Consider the following 23,480-nt stretch of genomic DNA (forward strand, 5'->3'; position numbering starts at 1 on the left):
CTTTATCTCCAAAAATTTGGGCTGCGCAGCTTGGAGAATGTCCGTGTCCTCACTGTCTTTAGTTTCCACGTGAGACTCTCGGCGCCGTCTTCACTCAAACCAAGCTAGTAGCTTCTCTTGGCTAACAGTTAATTTCTTCTGTTACCTTACTCGTTGCTCTAGCCTGCGTTCCTGGGCCCATAACCTGTTGAGCGGAGTGCCTTGCGGTGGAGATTCAAACTCTCAGATAACAGAATTATCTTTAGCCTCCTCTAGGCATATTTAATTAATCAGACAGGGAGATGCAATGAGCTGCCGCTCTGTTTCACAACTATACCGGAACAGGTACATAGGTAGTGACGTCATGTCCATGACGCACCGTGAACATTACCCTCTGCAGGACACAATGAGTAAGGACGCACACGTATCGCATTTAACAAGAACAATTAAATTTACAATGATAAACAGTCAGACGCGACGAGCGTACAGGCACACACACACCTCACACAGACAGGCAAATAAATGGTGACCAGGTCGTCTAAAAGAAAACAACGTCAACCAAGACACGAAAAGCAACAAAACCTAAAAAAAAGTAAATATAAATTGATACAATTTACACACTGTTAAGAGTCTAAAATTTAGGCAAAAGCTCCGTGGTCGCCTCGGCGGCACCACCGCCGTTTCTCCGAGCAAAGGGGAGCGAGGGGAGAGGGAGAGAACGAGAGAGAACGAGAGAGAGTCCCGAACCAAAGGACCGAGCCAAAGCAGCAGTGGGTCCAGTAAGAGAGGTAATCTACTCCATGAGGGGTTCCCGCTGGGGCATCGCGACCCACTGACACCAGCCGGCAGCCAACTGCAGCGAGAACAGCCCCATTACCATTTATCAACTGAGTGAGTGGGGGAGTCACTGACGCGCATTGCTGCGCCTTACCTGCCCAGTGCCAACTAGCGCGCATGCCCTTACGGCAAAGCGCTCTGGACGGAAGGATGGCGGGAGGAAGCACCAACCTTCTGCAACAAGTAGCAAGCACACGTTCCAGCACTGTTGCACTTTACGTCGTAACCAGATGAAATATGCGTTAGCATGCCGTGCTTTTACCTTGGCGCTGCCAGACAGCATGCTCATTCTGGGACAGGTTCAGTTGGTCAAACAGCCCAGATAAGCTGCAACCACGATACACCTTCGTCGAAGGGGGAAATCAACTAAAGCCAGCTGGAGGCAGTGCCTTATATAAACCTTTTTCAAACATTTTGTCACATTTTTCTTGAAATCAAGTGAATATCTGAATGTCAATTTTTAGCACATTTATGCAAAAATTTTATCAACTTAGCTTTGGAGTCCAGGGTTCCGGTTCCTGTGCTAGTTGTTTCTTCCTGCAGGGGGCGTGAAGGAGCCAATAATTAACTACAGTGTGCGCTGCAGGCAGACGCACCTGTCGGCAATCTACATCAGGCCACCTATTTAAGAACAGAGCGTCTGTCTAGTAGGGTTGGAGAATTATTGTTTTCCATGGTAAATCTGATTCCTGTTTCCTCATTAATGGATTATTTAAAACTTCGTTGAAGCAATTCACCCTGGTCGTTTGAGGTCTCCACGCCGCCCTGCTGGAGTGGAGAACGCACAGGACCTGACTCCCGTGTTGGCTCCCTGCTGGAGCTCCCTGTGTGCCTCGGAAGACTGGACAAGTGCTTCCCCCACGGTTCAGGAGGACTGCCAAGTTGATCTTTTAATAGAGACTTTGTGTTTGGACAATATTCCCACTGCGATTTGTCTGCTTTCGGGTCCTGGAGAAAAATGAATGTAACACTTGAATGTATATAATAATTCAATCCAGATATTAATTGTTAAACGAATGGCTAATGCTGAATCTTAATGCTGGATCTAAATCTAAATGTTAAATCTCAATCTTACTCCAGAGTAAACAGAAGGAAAAAATAAATGTGCATTTTGATTGTATAACACAATTTGACTGTCGGTTTCCACTCTCCTACTGGCTCTATTTGATCAACAGTGATGTTCCACATGTTTGATCAGAGTTCTTCTTTGTTCCTCAGCTATAAAACCATCACATCAAACTGTCAGTGGAGTTCTCTGCACCTGACTTTCAACATTAACCATGTTCTCTGCAGCTCTGCTGCTGCTGTTGGCAGCTGGATGTGAGTCTCTCTCTGTGGATTTGTCAAAGTCAGCAGTCAGAATTTATAATCAGCATTTTCTTTGTTGTTTCACAGGTGTGAAGTGTGAACAGTTGACACAGCCAGCCTCTGTGACTGTGCAGCCAGGTCAGAGTCTGACCATCACCTGTCAGGTCTCTTATTCTCTCAGCAGCTACTGGACACACTGGATCAGACAGCCTGCAGGGAAAGGACTGGAGTGGATTGGGGAACATCGTGTTGGATACACCCCATATTACAAAGCTTCCCTGAAGAACAAGTTCAGCATCAGTTTAGACTCTTCCAGCAACACAGTGACTCTAAATGGAGTGAATGTGCAGCCTGAAGACACTGCTGTGTATTACTGTGCCAGAGAGACACAATAACACAAAGCATCAGTGGAGCTGAACAAAAACCCCTCAGAGCATCAACACAACATCACCAGAGGGGGCGCTGTCACACCAGGAATGAATCATGACAACAACATTGAGGAAAAACTCTGGAGAAGATTTTTCCCCCAGAATTTAAATGAAATGTAAAACCTGTAGAAAACGTTCAAGGGGTAATGGTAGCAAAAAAGAAATACAAAATAAGAAAATATTTTTGAATATCTTTTGCACAAATATATAAAGACGAGTGACCTAAAATATATATGATGACTGCTTTGTGAACTTCTGATCTCATTATGCAACAAGTAAATTTCACATGTATGACAAATTGTTTCATAAGAATAATTCAGCAACAATATATTTATTACTCTGTAATTTCAATGATCTCAACAGTTAATTTCAACATTCACCCAAAATAAAAGCACAGACACAACACGATTTTGAACAAAGATCAGTGTTTAAAATTGTTACTCAAACATTTATGATCAATTGATGACTCATGGGAAAAAAGAAATCTTTATTTTTTGATAATGATTAAATATTTGAAGGCACAGTTTGTTTTATTCTAAAGAAAATACTTAAATATGAGTGACTGTCTGATATCACAAATTCATTGAAAATCTCTGATCTCATAATTCTCTCTTTTTGTACAGTAAAATTATTTTGCAGCTGGATGAGAACTGCAGAGTGTGAAGTGTGGGGTACCTCACAAATCATGACTAGGACCACTGGTGTATCATTAATTGGACAAAATTAAAAGTGTCATTGATCATACGCTCACATCATCCAAAGAGGAGGAGGCATCACAATCAAATCCAGTTGTTTAGTGAGGAGGAGTCAATGCAAAACTCAGATGTGTTCCACGTCTACTTATGTGAGAGCAGAGAGGAGGACAGAGAAGAGGGGACACACAGTTGAACATGATGGACTGTAGGACAGGACTGCTGCTTCTAACTATCTGCTGGGCAGGTGAAGATCTTCACTCATCCTGATTGTTGACAGATTTTTATTTTTGACGTCAGCTGATTAACTTGATGTTTCATCTTCTAAACAGGTGTTGATGCTCAGACTCTGACCCAGTCTGAACCAGTGGTTAAAAGACCTGGAGAATCTCACACACTGACCTGTTCAGCCTCTGGATTCACATTCAGTGACTACTGGATGGTCTGGGTCAGACAGGCTCCTGGAAAAGGACTGGAGTGGATCAGTGCTATCAACTATGGTGGCAGCAGCCAGTACTACTCTGAGTCAGTCAAAGGCCGGTTTATCATCTCCAGAGACAACAACAGAGCACAGCTGAATCTGCAGATGAACAGCCTGAAGACTGAAGATTCTGCTGTTTATTATTGTGCTCGATGGTCACAGTGACTAAAGTCAGTTCAGCAGCTGTACAAAAACACACAATTCTCATATTTATTGCTGTGAAGAGCAGAACTGCACACTGAAAACTGAAAACTGTCTTTCTTTTAATAATGAATGACTTTTAAATTGTTAATGACCTTACTTTAAAATGTTATTTTAAATTATTTTACAACTGCTTTTGAACATAAAAATCCAAAGTGCCTACATGACTAATTTGTAATTTTCCCTGAAAGTCATCTTCTTTGAAATGGAACATTTATTAATTCTCATTGATCCACCATCACTCTCTCCAACTGTTTTTACCTGCAATGCTCCAATATTTTTTCACAATTAACCTCAGGTAATCTATCTTCTCTACCCAAAGGATTTAAAAATGGACTGTGGTGACTCCAATACTGTTTCCATTTTCCTGGAATCACTGATGCATTTCACCAGATTTCAAAACAGCCTTTTGGATTTTTTTCTTCCTTCTCACTTGTTACTTTAGGGGGCCCTCAGGTGTCTGTCCTAGGATGTCTCATTCTGGTCACTAAACACTAAACACTGTCTTTATTTTAATAATTTATGCCTTTTATATCACTAATTTACCTCCTTACTATTTAATAATTTACAAACTGAGTATATGTTTATGCATTTATTAAACCCATCAGTAACAAATATAAGACATTTCCCCCTCAAATAATTCAGTATTCTGGTAGCTCAATTACATTGTATTGATGGTAAATTAATCATAGTTTGATTGATTGACCTTGAGGTTTTTGGGAGGTTTTTTCATTTAACATTGTTACGACCTTACCTTGTTAGTAACCCGAAAGGTAAAGGGGCGCACATAAAACACACAACAGAGCGGGTAGACTTTCTAGGTGAACTTTATGAGGTAGGGTCCCACAACAATATAATACACCAACAGAAACACATCCCACCTGGCAGAGAAATAACACAGGGTTAACAGAAAGAGCGGCCTCCTCTACCAGCCCAAAGAGGGACCGTCGGATAGGGAGCCGACCCTCTAACCCTAACACAAAACCACCAAGCCCTAACTCCAAAGAAAGCCGAGGAAGCTCTGCCAGCGGGCGTGAGGGGATCCTCGGATCAGCAGTCAGGCAGGTACGCTCAGGAGCAGCAGTGGCAGGAAAGCAAGAGGGAGCCTGAGCACGCCGCATCTGTGGCCTTAAGTAGGACAATGGCCAATTAGCCTCACCAGGAACACCTGGTCACAGGGAGAAAAGAAAAGTTATTGCCTGGGTCATCCCCTAGGGGGAGACAACGTAACACCCCCACCCAAAATTAACTGGACCCTGGAAAGTCTTGAACTAATACAATTTAAATGGCAGTACAGGGTACAGTACAAAGAAAGGGGCAGACAAAGACGAGCGAAGGAAAAAAAAAGGGTAGAGTCATTGCCTCGACAACGCGTCAGCCAAGACGTTGTCACGTCCGCGCACATGTTTAATTTCAAGGGTAAACGGCTGAAGGCGCAAACTCCAACACATTAACCGGCGATTTTTGTTCCGCATCCGGTTTAAAAAGACAAGCGGATTGTGGTCCGTGAAGACAACAACCGGCCACCTGGTCGAGCCCACATAAACCTCAAAGTGCTCAAGTGCCAGTACTAGTGCCAGTGCCTCCTTCTCAATGGTCGAATACCACTTCTGGTGGCAATCCAATTTCTTTGAAAAGAAAGACACGGGATGATCCACCCCATCGGAACCCTCCTGCAGGAGCACGGCACCCACTCCCGAGTCACTGGCATCAACCGCCAGCTTGAACGGACAGTCAAATCGTGGTGCGGATAGAACGGGCGCATTGGCGAGCAGGGACTTTGTCTGCTGGAAAGCGACATGACAGGGTTCAGTCCAGGTGAACGTAACTTTCGGGCTTAGCAAGTCAGTCAGGGGTGAAGCAACAGCCGAAAAGTTTTTGCAAAACCCCCGATAATACCCGACCATCGCTAAATAACGACGCAGCTCGGTTCGGTTAGTTGGAATGGGGAAATTTAAAATGCTCTCAACTTTCGCCTGTACAGGACGAACCTGACCTCCCCCCACCACTTTTCCCAAGTACCTAACTGTCGCCTGAGCGAACTCACATTTCGCGAGGTTAATTGTGAGAGCAGCTTCCTGAAAGCGAGAGAATACTTGCGAAAGATGCTCCACATGTTCCTCCCACGAGCTAGAGCACACCACCACGTCATCTAGATAGGCGTTACAACACGACAGTCCAGACAGCACGATGTTCATCAAACGCTGAAATGTTGAGGGTGCATTTCTCATACCAAACGCCATGACTCGGTACTGAAGAAAATCATCGGGGGTCACAAAGGCAGAGATCTCTTTAGCCCGCTCGGTCAGTGGGACCTGCCAGTACCCCTTCAGAAGATCCAGTTTAGTTACAAAACGAGCTTCCCCAACGCGATCGATGCAATCCTCCATACGAGGAAGGGGATAACTGTCTGGCTTCGTCACATTATTTACCTTTCGGTAATCTGTGCAGAAACGATCATCACCGTTGGCCTTCACCGCCAGCAAGCAGGGAGAGCTCCACGGACTGGAACTCGGCTCGGCAATACCGTGCTGCAGCATATAACTGACCTGTTTCCTCAGACGCGCACGCTTCTCAGGGCTGGCCCGGTAGGGGGGCTGTTTAATGGGACCGGAACCCTCCACATTTATGTCGTGCGCCAACAGGTGAGTCTGAGAAGGAATGTCAGAAAAGAGCTCTGGGCTTGAGGTTATTAAAGATACAACATCTGCGCGCTGCGCCTCGGTGAGATGAGACAGCGTAGAAGGGAGTTGTCGTAACGCAGCGGAGTTCGAAAGTCGTCCCTCTGTCAGCGCAATTGACAGGGAGTCGTCCCTGTCACCACCAGAGACTTCCGCAACGGCAGGAGCTGTCACCAGACTGACACGCGGCGACAAATCAGCACTGGTCAGTGACACAGGAGCCTCACTGCCAGCCACAGGCGGTAGAAGCTCATCTCTCTCGTGATAAGGCTTAAGCATGTTTACATGGCAGAGACGTTGTCTTCGCCGGCGATCTGGAGTGGCAACGATATAATCGCGGTCCCCCAGTCTCTCCTTCACGACATAGGGTCCGCTGTACCGAGCCTGCAAACTGCACCCCGGTAGAGGAAGCAACACCAAGACCTTACTCCCGACCTTAAACACTCGGTTCGTAGCGTTCTGGTCATACCAGCTCTTCATACGCTTTTGCGCGGTCTGTAAATTCTCTCGAGCGATCTCGCGGACCCGACGGAGTCTCTCTCGAAAGTCACACACGTAGTCCAGCAGATTCTTCTCAGTTCCTTCGTCAAGCCACTCCTCCCGCAGCAACCTCAATGGTCCACGAACATGGTGGCCGAACACCAACTCTGCTGGGCTGAAACCCAGGGACTCTTGCACTACTTCCCGTATCGCGAACATTTGCAATGGCCAATTAGCCTCACCAGGAACACCTGGTCACAGGGAGAAAAGAAAACAGTTATTGCCTGGGTCATCCCCTAGGGGGAGACAACGTAACAAACATAAATTATTCTTATGGAATAGTTCACTTCCACCTTTGATAAATTCTTGTAGATCCAGCATTTTCTGTCAAGTTATTTTTAACCTGCAATGGTCCAATCTTTGAGCAAAAACAATAACCAGAACTCTATCTTATTTCCCAACAAACTATGTTAAAAAATGGTACAATGACAACTTTATTAATCACCACACTCCTGAGGATTTCCTGCAAAAATTCAACTGATTTCACAACCTTATTTGCATTATGAATTAAATTCGGAGGCACAGATTGAACCAAAAATTTGTCTGGATTGAGTTGTGTTCTTTTATGGAATTTGGTGGAAAACAATTACAGGATAAGACTGAACGGGACCACAGTGAATATATCCAACAGGAAAGAAGCACAGTGAGTCAGGATTTAGGCTGAGAGACGAGCAGGAGCAGTTGGTGTTGGCAGGTCTGCAGGCAGAGAGACAGCGCTGATGAGCAAAGAAATGACATCTAAAACTGGAGAAGAGACAGCCTGGATGGCAAGAAACATGTGGACAGTGCCTCCCTGACCAAAAAAAGAAAAAAGAAAGTGTACATAAATAAAGATTAATATTTTCCAATGACATGTGTTAAAATGCATTTAGAGTATGACTACACATTGTTGCCATTTTCTTGAGTTAAAAGTGCCGAATTTGAGTTTAACCGATCAAATCCAGGGCAGAAACCCCGGGTGAGGCAGAGGTGAATTGTGCCCCACGTCTGACTGCATGATCCACTACAAACTGGGTTGCATGACGTGTGCCAGTTTTTGTTCCTCAGCATATCGCTAATATGAACTTTACATGCATGTGTGAGAGAAATATTCCTGCACAACAGAGTGCAGAGAAAAGTCAGCAGGTGAGGCGTGCAGTACTCTGTCTCAACTCAAGGGGGAGGACGCAAGCTGGCAGGTGCTTTCTCGCTGCGGTGCTGCTTCAACAGAGGCAATCCTGTCCTTAAAGAATTATTATTTTTTTATGATCATTTAAATAGGCAAACTTTGTTAAAAGATTATTGAAGAACAGAATTTAAAGTTTGAAAAATAACAGAAATTTTACTGTTGGTCAAAGTGCTGGAGCTGTTTACAAAATCAGCACTTAGAGGTATCCTGTTCGTTAAGACAAGGAAGTCGTAAAGATGGGAAAAGTAGTTAGGAGACAAGGGGTCGTGAGGTCCTGTTTGACATAAATCTTGTTTGTACCAATAAAAGAGGCGAGCGAGCAGCAGCCGAGCAGAGTTGACAGAGGAAGCCTGAACTGCTGCTCAGCTCTCCCTTGCAAGGCCTCCTGTTCTTTGCGTGGTTGATCTGAGTCTAGTGATGAACAGCACGGGTGACTAAAACTTCACCCTCACAAAATCTCCTGTGTTTTTTTATTATTCTATTTTATTTTTTCTGCTTGTTGTCTTGCTCTGTCCTCCTCAGATACTAATTACTGTCATGTCCCTCATTTGTGTCTCATCATCTTTGCCCCGTCCTTGTGTATTTAAACCACTTCTCCATCTGTCCTCAACCAGAGAGTGTTTTGTTAAAGTGTCCAGTGGGCCCCTCATGTCTTTGACCGGGTTATCTTCTGTTTTGTTGTGGACTGCTGTCCTCAAGATTTTGGCTTCGTTCCTCATCAAGATCCATTGATTGGTTTGATCTTGTGAAATCAATCTGTATTCTTCCAAAACTGTTTTGCATGTGCTGAACTTCACATGTAAAACATGATTTGACTGTAGGTTTCCACTCTCCTATTGGCTCCAGTCAGATCAACAGTGATGCTCCACATGTTTGATTCGATGCAAATTCAGAGTTCTTTCCAAAACCATCACATCAGACTGTCAGTGGAGTTCTCTGCACCTGACTTTCAACATTAACCATGTTCTCTGCAGCTCTGCTGCTGCTGTTGGCAGCTGGATGTGAGTCTCTCTCTGTGCATTTGTCAAAGTCAGCAGTTGATCTGTTTGAGTGTGATTTTATAATCAGCATTTTCTTTGTTGTTTCACAGGCGTGAAGTGTGTGTGTGCAGCCAGGTCAGAGTCTGACCATCACCTGTCAGGTTTCCTATTCTCTCAGCAGCTATTACACACACTGGATCAGACAGCCTGCAGGGAAAGGACTGGAGTGGATTGGACAGAAATCTAGGTGGTACGAATTCTACAAAGCTTCCCTGAAGAACAAGTTCAGCATCAGTTTGGACTCTTCCAGCAACACAGTGACTCTAAATGCAGTGAATGTGCAGCCTGAAGACACTGCTGTGTATTACTGTGCCAGAGACACAATAACACAAACCATCAGTGGAGCTGAACAAAAACCCTTCAGAGCATCAACACAACATCACCAGAGGGGGCGCTGTCACACCAGGAATGAATCATGACACAATAATGTTTATGAGGGTATAGAACATATAGAGCAAATATAGAAAATATACAACTAGTGTGGCACAAGCAAATTTCATATATGTTTAAATCGTTCCTCAATGTTACTGGAGCAACCATATATGTCATAGAGGGTCATTTCATCAATTTAATTCAACACATATGCAAACTAAAAGCAAACAAACTTCAGTTGAAGAAGAATCTGAAACAAGAACCCATGTTCAATATATGATCAACTCATGAAACAACACATTCGATCTTTATTTTATGATATAAAATTAGATTTTAAAGACACTGTTATTTTTTTTAAAAACTTTGTACTGAAAATATTTGTTTTGTCCCTCTTGTCTAAATTCTGTAGTCCACAGTTCTGTAATGCCCACATCTGTGGGTCTACCATGGAGATGTTCTGTTCTACCTTCAAGACAAAAACCTTCATTTGCTGCTAAAATGAAAACTGATTTGTGTGAAGTGTGGGTTACTTTAGAGATCAGTACAGGGACCACTTTTGAACCATCAGTAGTCATCAAAACTGAACATTGAGAGGTCTCATTCCCATTAGTTTCACTGGATTCACATTCAGCAGCTACTACATGGCCTGGGTCAGACAGGCTCCTGGAAAAGGACTGGAGTGGATCAGTGCTACAAACACTGATGGCAGCAGCCAGTCCTACTCTGAGTCAGTCAAAGGCCGGTTTATCATCTCCAGAGACAACAACAGAGCACAGCTGAATCTGCAGATGAGCAGCCTGAAGACTGAAGATTCTGCTGTTTATTATTGTGCTCGATGGTCACAGTGACTGAAGTCAGTTCAGCAGATATGTAAACACTACACACTTCTCATATTTCCTCGTCTAATCACATCTTTATTTCATCTTCTTCCAAAATACAATAATTTCATTTTCAAACAAATGAAAAAATAACATCACAAATTTGTCAAAAATAACTGAATACTTACAGTGGAGCTGATCAAAAACCCTCAGAGCATCAAAACAAGATCTCCACAAGAGGCGCCATCACACCAAGATTGATTTCAACACCCCATAAACACCTTCTGAATTTAGATTTTAGATCTGAGCCTTGAACAAATGTAACAGAGAGGGAGATCTGCACAAACTCTTTGTGTTCTTGAAACACCAGGAACGTTTGACAGAAGCTTGGAGCAGTTTTACACAGTACTGCTCACAACAAAATTTTAGATTGAGAAGTGACATTTACATTTCTTAAGAAAATGGGATGATCTCATCTTCCAGCCTTACACAGAGATACATATATGGTCATATACATTTATACCCATAAGCCTGCACATGTACACATATAGAACCACACACACACACAGAACCACACACTCAACCCCACACCTAAACCAAGTGTCACTGAAGAGACATGGCCGGGCACTGATACCTAAAATGAGGGAAATTACGTTAAATCCTGGGATTGACCTACACTAAGCAGCCATTTCACATGGTGGACGATTCAATCTGCCATAGAATATTCAGCATTTTCATACTGACTTTCCACAGGTAGGCTCTTTGTGCTGTTTTCTTAAAAATAAATATAATGATAGAGTCTACAGAAGAACTTTCATCAGTACAACATAGGGCAGCTTCTAATGTTCTGTTCTTATTAGTCTGCTTTTACTGAATCTCCACAGCGTGGCAGGGCAGCGTGGCAGAGGGAGAATGACAGGCATTGGCAGGACAATGGCAGGACAATGGCAGGACATTGGCAGGACAATGGCAGGAGAATGGCAGGACATTGGCAGGACAAGGGCAGGACATTGGCAGGACAATGACAGGAGAATGGCAGGACATTGGCAGGACAAGGGCAGGACATTGGCAGGACAAGGGCAGGACAATGGCAGGACATTGGCAGGACAAGGGCAGGACAATGGCAGGACATTGGCAGGACAAGGGCAGGACAATGGCAGGACAAGGGCAGGACAATGGCAGGACAATGGCAGGACAAGGGCAGGACAATGGCAGGACATTGGCAGGACAATGGCGGGCCACTCAGCCTGGAGTCCTTATTCTATGTGGGACTGGCAGAGAAAGATCATTATATAAATGTGCTTTGCAGTCGTGTAATTCAGAATCATAGTTTTATGTCGTGAAACATACCGACAGTTTGACTTGGATACATTTTGTGACTCCGTAACAGCTCATGAACTGATTCTAAATAAACTGATTGCAATTTATTATCATTAACTTGACCTTAACTGTGTTTTCGGTCATCCTGGTCAGAATTTCCACTCACCTCTGCCACATACACACATCATAAGTATAAATAATAAGAAATAACCGTTTATTGGCTAAATGTCCATCTGTAAAAAGCTTCTATGACTTTCACAGTGAACATGAACAATTCTTATTTAACATTTTTTCTTCACCCTCTTTTAATGTTCATTTCTTTAAAAAGACCTTTATGACCTTTGTGACTTAAATACAGAATATAAAATGCATTCTGGTGCACAACGCCTTTATTCCAAATTATGTGCCCTCAATAAATTCTAGACTTGGGTGGCACAATGTATTCAAAGTAAATAACACAGCAATTATTCTGTTATGCTACAGGTAGAAGGATGAGGCTAAAATGAGAAAAAGGACATATAGGATAAGGGGATAAAGGAGGTAGGTTGAACCTCAAATTCAGTTCTTTTCCCCTGAGTTTACAGTAACGAACAGTTTTTGTATGAGGATATTTCACAGTGATATTTTGGGCTGGCCACAGAGATATAGACCCTTACAAAAACCTGAAGGGAGTACTCATGCTGTTATTACATGTTTTTTTCTTCTGATGATACAAATTTAAAGTGGATAAAACATTTGTCATTGAAATACAAGGTAAGAACCAATTTTATCATTCTTAATAATTACATTCTTGATTAAATGTTTGTTAACTGCTGGTGTGAAATCACCCTCAGAGCACAGTTGTGAAGGTAATATTTGAACAAATCTTGAAATTAAGGCTTTTTTTGAGTAACAAAATGAAGCAGAGGCACCCGACCATGATTCTGTTCAGCAATTACCTGTTTTTTAAACACTTTGGCCCATTTTTCAGGCACATGGAGTTTTTGCTGAAGCTCTGAGTGGAGATGCAGCACTGTGATTATTTTGACGTCTGGGGTAATGGAACTAAAGTCACAGTATCATCAGGTAAGTCACATTTAAAGTTGAATTTTGAAATTATTTCTCTTTTTCTAGTAGTTTTTGTGTTTCCAGGACAACACAGACGTTTTGAGAATTTGTATGAATTTGAAATTGATTTCAACGAAGTTTATCTGCTGCAAATGCGCGTGGATTTCTAGTTTGTACTCACATTTTAAAGTATTTGTTGGACTTAGTCTTTTAATTTTACACAGTTTTAATGGTACCGTAAATCACTTTGAAAATTAGATTTATAATCCTATAATCCTTTAATTTTATGAGATTTACCGTGTTTTGCAATTAATTCAATGTTTAATGTTGTCGATGATGTATTGATGATGGAAATATACTCTAATGCAGTCATATTGACTTCAATTTCTTAACCAATTAACACCATAAATAATTTTATGGTGAACGCTTATTTAAATTTAATTAGAAAGGTATAATGAAATACTGATAAGCTTAGATTCATAGGAAATATGTTAAAGAAAATTGTATCAAATTCAATTATATTAATTTGTGAGTTTATTATCACCAGGCTGAGATCTTTTACCTTAGTGTGTCTTCATATTGAACATGTATTGTTGAAAACTGAGAGATTTAATTAGAATTAACTTCAGTGGTGATATTTTGGTTTTGCTAAATTTATGTTAATGTATGCTTGTTTAGACCAACTGTAAATTTCATAACGACTGAAAATGATCTGTTCGCCAGATTAATCTGCTGATTTTTGACGTGCAGAGTTTGAGTCATGGCAACCACAAAGTTTTGATTTTGATTTCATGTGCATCTTTGTCATGCCTCTTGGAAACAATGATTTTACTGTCCTGGTAACTGGGATGAGCTGAACTCTAACCGGTCCTCTTTCGTCCTCAGGGTCCACAAAATCCCCGACCCTTTTCCCGTTGGTTCAGTGCAACCCTGACAGATCGGCCAGTCAGATCGCTGTCGGATGCCTCGCTCTCGACTTCTTCCCAGAGAGTCTCACTTACCAGTGGAGCAACCAGGGCAGTCAATCGGAACAATATCCTGTGATTGCTAAAGATGGCAGCTTCTCCCGTGTCAGTCTGATCCGTGTGTCCAAGACTGACTGGGACGCTGGGAAGTCTTATAACTGTTCTGTGTCTCACAAGGGACAATCAAAACACGTGACACTAAAAAACTTGAGAGGTATGTATATGTACATAATGTTGCATAGGTAAAGTCTGCACAATATCATTATTTCAATTTTCTTTACTATAAAAATTGAATGGATTTATTGGTATTGCATCAAATCAGATGACTGTCAGAAGATGATAGAGATGTTAGATTTTTAGAGAAATAATCACTGAACTAATGCAAACGATGTATTTGCTGTCCTGTTTCTGCTCCAGCTACACAGCACTTGTGACCCATAATTAAATCAATGATGACTTACAGCTAAATCCAGTTATGACTTGTTTTAGGTCCAGTGAAGCCAACAGTGAAGCCAACAGTGAAGCCAACAGTGAAGCCAACAGTGACATTGTATTTCCCGCCAGAGAAAGACATGATCAGCAGCGAAAACGTCACTCTTGTGTGTCTGATCACTAGTCCACAACAGCTGAATGAGGCCACAATTGACTGGAGAGAATCAAAAAACCAATCTACCCTGACCCGGAAGAACCAGAGGCTGCATAAGATCGATAACTTCAGAGTCATAAGTTTTTACGCCACCACCAAAAAAAATTGGAATGACAACTACATGTTTGAGTGCAGATGCGATTCATGTGGCGAAAACGTCTCACGATCCGTGTCAAAAGTAAAGGGTAACTCCCTTGAATGTCCCGTCTGTTGAACAGTTGCATGGACATCCATGTGTGGTCTTTTGTGCAAACATGCCGTTTGTTCCGTGTTGCTCACCACCAGAGCCCTTGTGATGTCATGGGGCTCGATTGTTGAGTGTGTCTTAGTTCTGCGTTTGAATCTGTCTTTGTCGCAGTGTCTAACACCGTGTTAAGTGTGCCGTTTCCAATAAATGTTGCATTGACAATCCTGTGTTGCATGTGACCTTTTTGTGCCGCATCCTTCTATGTTGAACATCATAACATCAGCGCATTTGCTAACGCACTAACCAACAAACCGAAATAAAAATACCTGCACAGACACACACAACTCTAATCACGTTTACGTCCGTCTTCATAGATGTTGCCAGAGACTCAGATACGTTTGCAGCGCTGAACTGCATAGATGATGCCCTGGAGGAAGATGAGGTCAGCAGCTTGTGGTCCATGACCACCTCCTTCATATTCCTCTTCATATCCACTCTCTTCTACAGCGTGATCCTCAGCCTTGTGAAGGTAAACGTGCATCCGTGACACAGCTACCCCGATCTCGTATTCAGGGTTTCCCAGGAAGTGTTTTATTATATACCAACCATAAGATTGAAGATTGACTGACATTTATTTCTCTGAATGGACAGTTTTGATGGGGTAAATTAAAATGCTGTGAACTGTTTATTTCCATGACTAAATGGAAGCTGCTTTGTGGATCTCCAGAGCAAATAAAAATCAATTCCATGATGTAAAAGCCCGCAACGACAATCGATCCTGACAAAACCGACAAATACAGATGTTTAATCACGTGTATTGGAGACAGAAAATAATGCAGATATTCTAAGAGATGTTTTCTATGTTTTTCAGATGAAAAGATAATAAAGGATGGGACAACGCAGAACTGAGGGCGTTGCATTTTGAGCTTTCTAATTTGTTTGATGCATTGAAATTTATTGGAAAACTAAATGTCAGTCATTTTTTTGAACAAACCTGATTATAGAAGTTTTTGAACCCCCCCCCCCCCCCCCCCCCCCCCACCTTTTTTTAATATATCATTATCCATGTAAATATACCTTTATCTATAGGAGCCGATTGTGTTATCTTTTAAACTTTAGTTTTACCATCAGACATCTAACATACAAAAATAAATGTAAATGTGAATACAAGTATTTGTGATTCATATGAAAACCTGAAAACATTTTGACTCACAACATGGAACTCTAAGAACATCTAACATAACCACAACAAGTCATCGAAGCATGAGTTTCAGTTATCAGTTGAGCGCTGAAGGTTTTTCTGTGTGCTGGTGTTTCTAAAAACACTGTGAACAGAGAAGCACTTCTCCCTCCACTCTGCTCCCCAGGGAGGACACCTGTCTCAGCGAAACCTCGCAGAAACCGCCCAAGCTACAATTAAACGTCCTCCAGGAAAGGTTCTTTTCGGTCACTGCCCACATTTGCATCTTGTCAGGTTTGTTCATTTGTTGCAAACACAGACACAAAGACTTGACCTCAGACGTTCATTATTTTATCTTCAAGTTCAAACATTCTCTCATACTTTGTAGGACACAAGTTTGTTTCTTTCCCAATCTAAGATAACTTTTCTGTTGGTTTTCTTGGTATCTTACATCCTGGTGTGTTGGACAGGAAATAATTCCAAATGAAATGTTGATAAGTTCTGATGTTTTTTATTTGGGCAGTGATCGTCTGCAGCAAAGCAATGTTAAACTCTTACTTTACTGTACTGCTGTTTATAAGTTCCCTGATTTGTTGCAATTGTCATGGAATTTTATTGAAAAGAGGGTTAAACATTGTCCTCGAAACAAAAAAGAGAAAGAATGAAAGGCTTGTTTGTTGTTGAATTGCTTGGTTGGATTTTTTTTTCAAAAATGCAGTTAAATCGAAATAAATACAAAAATATGGAATTATATTCATACTTTAATCCAAAATGCTGTAAATGTCACTGGATCATGTCGTGGGCGATGAAACATCCACAGAAACCAGTGAGTAGATGCTTCCACCTAGTGGTGAGAGGGAGGAATAAACTGATCTTTCGCTCATCATAATGGAAGTAGAAACATTTGAAAAAGATTTTAATGGGTCAGAATAATAATAAAAATGTCTTCATGGATGCCACATAAATCAATGTTGTCTATTTATTTACTTATTTTCCTGTTCAGGGAAAAAAAGTTTTTTGTTTTTTTTTAATAAAACCAATATGAAAGTTAATTGTCATGTCATTCGAGCACCCACAGAGGGGGAACTTTGCCAAATTTCTAAATATCTGAACAAATACATCAATAAATTCACTTTAACTAAATATACGTTATTTAAATAACTGGATTAATTGAAGAAATCAGAAGTCCCTTAGACCAACAAAAAGAGATATAGATTTGTTCTTTCCTTTTATGTAAGATAAAAATAATAATTATACCATAATTGATTGTTTCACGAGTAATGTATGTAATATCATAGTTTTGTATAATATTATTATAAAAACATTTCTGGAATATATTTTTAATTTTGTATGTGCCCACGTCTGTTTCTATTTATGCAGTATTGTAATTATGCATTCAGTATATTGAATTTCATAATAAAGTGATTAAATTTTGCAGTTTTACATTTCAAAACTATAAGTATTTTAGGTTTTGGAGAAGAAACATGTAGGATTAAATAATTCTACACTTCTTACCCTTTTTGGAAGTTTTAAAAAATGTGTCTTTCAATTGAAATATCAACCTGTTTTGTTTCCTTTTTAACATCTCTGGAAGAAATGTTACTTCATTTATTCATCCGCTGTGCATATTTCTTGCAATCCCTAAAAAGAAAGTATTTTAAAACAATCTTACTCACAGAGCTATTACATAAATTTCAATAGTTACATGTCTGGAAAAGGCCTTTTGTTATTTTTCCCTTTTCACGTGTTACATCCATATTTTTAATCAATAGGAACCCGTCACTCTTACTGACTGAGAATGTGGGGTCGTTGGCTACAGAGGTGAGGTTTTGGTAGGCGCTCATGTCACTGTGGTATTATTATAGTAGCTCTGGTTACAGCACAGTGATAAATAGCATAACAAAAACCAGGCGGTGAGGGTTCATCGTCTTGTCGTGTGATTCAAAAGGTAAGCTGAGCTCTAGTTTATAATGAAATGTGAATGTTTTAAGTAAGAGCATAACTAAAAAGGCATGGCTTGAAATAAGCAAACTAGAAGAGTTGCAGTGTGCTGACGACACAATAGTGCTCAGCAGATTTTTGTATTGGAGTATTTCAGTGTGTAACAGTGGGAACACACAGTGATTGATGCATTTGCAAAAACTGCTCAGGTGTTGGATGGTTGGCCAGACACCTATAAGATTTGGACCAGAAAGGAGCATTGGGCAGCAAGATTACTGGATATGTTAAAAATTCTGTAAAAAACAGAAACAAAACTAGACAAAAAGCCATTGAGATCAAGTGGATGACAATGCTTTGACTCACACATAAACAAGTAGCTAAAAGCACTTTTTATTTCTTAATTTAAAGAAAAAAACAATCCTCAAGTATCTAAAGAAGTGAAGAGCCAACTTACACATATTAACAAATGAACTTGGAGGAAGAATAAGCTGTGTAATGCTGCGTGGTTTTTGTACGGAGTAATACCACAGTGTACTATAGCAACCACAGTAATACAGCCTGTGTCAAAAACTTTAGGGACTTTCTGAGGGAAGTGCTGTCAGAAATTCATATTTGAGGATTAATGGTGTTTAAATTAGTTACTATTTAGTGCATGAGCACAGGGGATATTTCAAGGGATAGATGGATAAATGTTCAATGTTTAAATTGAATCTGTTTAGCATCATGTTACTCTGCTCTGTGAGTTTTTGTATGGGCAAATATCATTGTGGACTATAACTGGAACCACAGTGATACAAGCTGTGACAAAAACCTCCATTTGACTTTAACTGTCTTAAAGCCCATTTAAATGAAAAACAAGTAGATCTAAAAAAAATATATATAAATATATTTTAATAGCATATTTTAATAGCAATTGGCATCTAAATGTAAAAGTATACACTTCTTTTTGTATTCTATTTTACCATCCAGGCAGAAGGAGGGCATTTTTTATTTACTGGTGCCTACCACAAGGGGTAATAGAAGTGCTTTACCCCCACACTGGTCTCACATGACATCAATCTCTATATTACAGACTGGGAGTAAACTGACAACATTAATAATGAGTTCCTTGTATAACATTACTACACCTAGTTATAGCAAGTTTACGTTTTATGGATTGTTTTTTAAAAGATTAATATTATATTAAGGGATAGAATAGGAACAATGTGATACCAAAATTGATTTTCCTGTATGAGTGCATGTTAAATGCATGAGAATTTAACCCTGTTCAAGGCAAAGTGTTTTTGTAACAGGGGTTATCACTGTGTATATTTGGGGGGTGGGGCACAGTGATATAGAGCAATGCAAAAACCTTCTGTAGATGTGAGTCCAGACCTCAGAAGGCCTGTGTGAGAAATCCTGTCAGTAGGTCACTGATTATTCAATAATACATATTTTATCATTTTACCTGAAACACAAAATCATGATTCACTATTTGTTATTGTAAAATACTTCAGGTCAAATATTGCACTTACAGGTTACAGACAGGATATACAGGGAAAAATGGATACAGAAATATACTTTCAAATTTAAAATGAATAGAGCATTAGGGATATACAGTATAAGTAATTTAGAGAAAGGTCAAAGCCTTATGAAATATATCTGCCTTGTCTTTGGAGTGGTTATCAACATCCTGACTGGTCCATGTGCTAAAAGTATTTATTATTATTTTATTTTTTTAAACAATCCTCACGTATCTAAAGAAGTGAAGAGCCAACTTACACATATTAACAAATGAACTTGGAGGAAGAATAAGCTGTGTAATGCTGTGTGGTTTTTGTACGGAGTAATACCACAGTGTACTATAACTACCACAGTAATACAGCCTGTGACAAAAACTATTTCTGAGGGAAGTGCTGTCAGAAATTCATATTTGAGGATTAATGGTGTTTAAATTAGTTACTATTTAGTGCATGAGCACAGGGGATATTTCAAGGGATAGATGGATAAATGTTCAATGTTTAAATTGAATCTGTTTAGCATCATGTTACTCTGCTCTGTGAGTTTTTGTATGGGCAAATATCATTGTGGACTCTAGCTGGGGCCACAGTGATACAAGCTGTGACAAAAACCTCCATTTGACTTTAACTGTCTTAAAGCCCATTTTAAATGAAAAACAAGTCGATCTAAAAAAATATATATAAATATATTTTAATAGCATATTTTAATAGCAATTGGCATCTAAATGTAAAAGTATACACTTCTTTTTGTATTCTATTTTACCATCCAGGCAGAAGGAGGGCATTTTTTATTTACTGGTGCCTACCACAAGGGGTAATAGAAGTGCTTTACCCCCACACTGGTCTCACATGACATCAATCTCTATATTACAGACTGGGAGTAAACTGACAACATTAATAATGAGTTCCTTGTATAACATTACTACACCTAGTTATAGCAAGTTTACATTTTATGGATTTTTTTTTTTAAAGATTAATATTATATTAAGGGATAGAATAGGAACAATGTGATACCAAAATTGATTTTCCTGTATGAGTGCATGTTAAATGCATGAGAATTTAACCCTGTTCAAGGCAAAGTGTTTTTGTAACAGGGGTTATCACTGTGTATACGGGGGTGGGGCACAGTGATATAGAGCAATGCAAAAACCTTCTGTGGATGTAGGTCCAGACCTCAGCAGGCCTGTGTGAGAAATCCTGTCAGTAGGTCACTGATTATTCAATAATACATATTTTATCATTTTACCTGAAACACAAAATCATGATTCACTATTTGTTATTGTAAAATACTTCAGGTCAAATATTGCACTTACAGGTTACAGACAGGATATACAGGGAAAAATGGATACAGAAATATACTTTCAAATTTAAAATGAATAGAGCATTAGGGATATATAAGTAATTTAGAGAAAGGTCAAAGCCTTATGAAATATATCTGCCTTGTCTTTGGAGTGGTTATCAACATCCTGACTGGTCCATGTTTATGTAACACTGAGGAAATGGTCTTCACCACAGCAGGTGCTTCCTCCTCCATCTTCTAAACTGAAACTTCAGACCCACAGTCAGGAAGAGCAGCGGTGATAAAGGGGTGAAACAAATGGGACCCAATCGGAGCAGAAAACCCACATTTAAAAGATAGAAAAACAAGTTATTTTGACAATTTACAATATGGATTTCAGCCTTTATGCATGTCTGCCCATCCACGGGCTGCTCCATCATGGTCCTGCAGTTCAACCACCACCTGTTCTGCACACTTTTGTCTCAATAGTTCACATCTCCCAGACACTTTTGCCTCTTATGTACCCCACTGCACCCAGTGGAATTGATTGACGTCCTTTGAGATATTGAAAGTACACTGGACATTCCCCAGTCCATTTATATCCTCTGACCAATTTTGACTTTAAACTCAACTGCTCTTGTTGGGATAAATAAAGTCTTTCTTTCATTCTGAAGATAGTATCTAAAAATCATGTCAAATTGTCAAATTCTGTCACCATTCAAGGTATACCTTGATTCCCTGTGGCAACCCCCGAGGGGATCAGCCCAAAGTAAAAGACAGAATGAACCTCCGCTGCTATGATGACACCCAGCTCTACCTCCTTTAGAGCTCTCCATTACCACTTCCTCTCCATTACAGCACATATAAACAAACAATATTTGGTCTGCCACCACCTCTGCAATAGTCACAGGACCTCAGTCCTTTGTTTTACAGCTTCCAGTCACTGAAAACCTGCCTGTTTGGGCTACAAATGATTATTTAAGCTTCATTTGCAGCACATTAATTCTGTCTTTTTGTTAAAAACTTTTTACCTTTGTATATTTTTACATTTTTATTTTATACTGTATTGTAATTAGATCATAATGTATATAACTATGATGAAATATGAACTTTGTCGCTGGTTAATATTACCCGTAAGCGCCAATCTAATAATTCTGTACTTTACGATGGTTTGTTTTTTCTGAGTAACAGAAAAATTAACGACAAATTTCTGTGAACTGGCCGCTTTTTATTTAGTAGTATTCAATTTCCACCAATATTCTCTTCAAAACAATCTCATCCAGGCCCTTTGAAAAGGCACTGAGGTGCTCCAGAGGTAGAAGAGAACTTTATTCCCTTAACTGGACTGGGTCTCCACCGTGGTCCCAATTCTAAATGGAAATGAATGAAAGCCTTCACTGGCTTCAAATCCTTAAATGTTTTGGCAGCCTAATATAATCCAGACGTATGTATGCACACACCTTCTAGGTTTTTAAGGTCTGTAAACCAGCTGAAATCCGCTATCCCAAACAAAACAAGGGATGCTTTTGCAGCAGTGGCCCCCAAACTGCAGATCAGCCTACGTCCCATGTTATAGTGGCCCCACCTTACAAAGTTTAAATCTCATTTTAAAACTCGTTTTTTGGCCTTTGGCCTTCAGCCCACAATGAAATAGTTCCTGTGTTTTTATGTGCTTTGATCTAATTGTATGATACTTTAAATTTTGGATTTTAACCCTTGCATTGAGGCCAACCCACAGCTGAGAGCTGGAATATATAGTCTTTGCCTCCAATACCACCAATTGACCCGTTATTCCCTGGCTTCACTTGCCCCAACAGGGTCCCAACAGGCATGTCATCCACAGGTTCAGGGCAGATTTGCCCCAATAATGTAAAAAAAAGCCATGACAGGAGCCAACAACGCCATCTAAATCTACAACTGTACGTGAAACACGTTGAGAAAGAGGAAGTCATAAACCGTTGGACAACAATTTATGTGACATAATCCCAACCACAGGAAGTGGCTCTCTCAAAGGAAATGGTTGGGACTGTCAACATTGTAATGGGAATTGCTTTAAAAGGCTTAAATGATTGTCTTTCTTTCTTTCTTTCTTTCTTTCTTTCTTTCTTTCTTTCTTTCTTTCTTGTATTTGAAGCTGATTGGAATCTGCCACGGTGTTACTACGCATACTTTGACTACTGGGGGAAAGGAACAACAGTTACAGTAACATCTGGTGAGTAAACACTTACTGCAGGTTATCAGTTAATTTATCCTGGTTCATGTAATATTTCAACACAAGTCCAATTGCAGCCATGGTCAAAAGCATCTAGATTTAGCAGAACTGATAAGAGTGAAATGAGAGGAGCCGATTGTTAGGTGGAACCTACTGTAGAGTTTTGGTACAAAGGTACTCCTAAACTTGTCACTGTGATTACTACTTTGACTACTGGGGGAAAGGAACCATGGTGACCGTCACATCAGGTAAAATAAGCATTTTTGTCCCCAAATGTTTGTAATTTTATGTATCATTTTGATGTAGAATAGGTAGATTGGTTGGTACTTTAGGGTTTTTGTGTGTTGGATTTGTCGATGTATGTCACTGTGACTATGCTCTGGACTACTGGGGAAAAGGCACAAAGGTCACAGTGACATCAGGTAAGAATTAACTTTTTAAAGTTGTACCATTCATTTTGAGCGTTTTCTTTCCTTTTTTTAAAATCACCGGTTTCTATCATGTTCAATTTAAAAATTTGTTATGGCTGGATTCCCCACGTTTGATCCTTCTCCTCGCTTCTCTAACTAAATAAACTAAATTAATTAATGTAAACATACTGCAGTAAAAGAACAAAGCACAGGTTTTTGTGCAGAGTAGTCAGTAGTTTGTTGAACTGT

At 40.2% G+C, this 23,480-nt stretch overlaps 2 protein-coding genes and 1 gene segment (V, D, J or C); all 3 read left to right on the forward strand.

The window, feature by feature from the left end:
- Nucleotides 1-23,480, forward strand: part of LOC101075124 (uncharacterized) — a 65,591-nt gene that overhangs the window by 29,006 nt on the left and 13,105 nt on the right. The window lies entirely within an intron of this gene.
- On the forward strand, nucleotides 2,097-2,519 carry LOC115250075 (Ig heavy chain V region XIG14-like). The segment is given in 2 exon segments: nucleotides 2,097-2,136; nucleotides 2,212-2,519. Coding segments are annotated over 2 exon segments (348 nt in total).
- Nucleotides 9,277-14,932, forward strand: LOC105416433 (immunoglobulin gamma-1 heavy chain). The gene is made up of 5 exons (XM_029837027.1): nucleotides 9,277-9,344; nucleotides 9,414-9,671; nucleotides 12,872-12,930; nucleotides 13,798-14,091; nucleotides 14,367-14,932. Exons 1-5 carry the CDS (start codon nucleotides 9,277-9,279, stop codon nucleotides 14,735-14,737), a joined length of 1,050 nt encoding a protein of 349 aa, XP_029692887.1. The 3' UTR covers nucleotides 14,738-14,932.

Source organism: Takifugu rubripes, chromosome 5 (genome assembly GCF_901000725.2).
Source record: "Takifugu rubripes chromosome 5, fTakRub1.2, whole genome shotgun sequence".
NCBI classification, from domain to species: domain Eukaryota; kingdom Metazoa; phylum Chordata; class Actinopteri; order Tetraodontiformes; family Tetraodontidae; genus Takifugu; species Takifugu rubripes.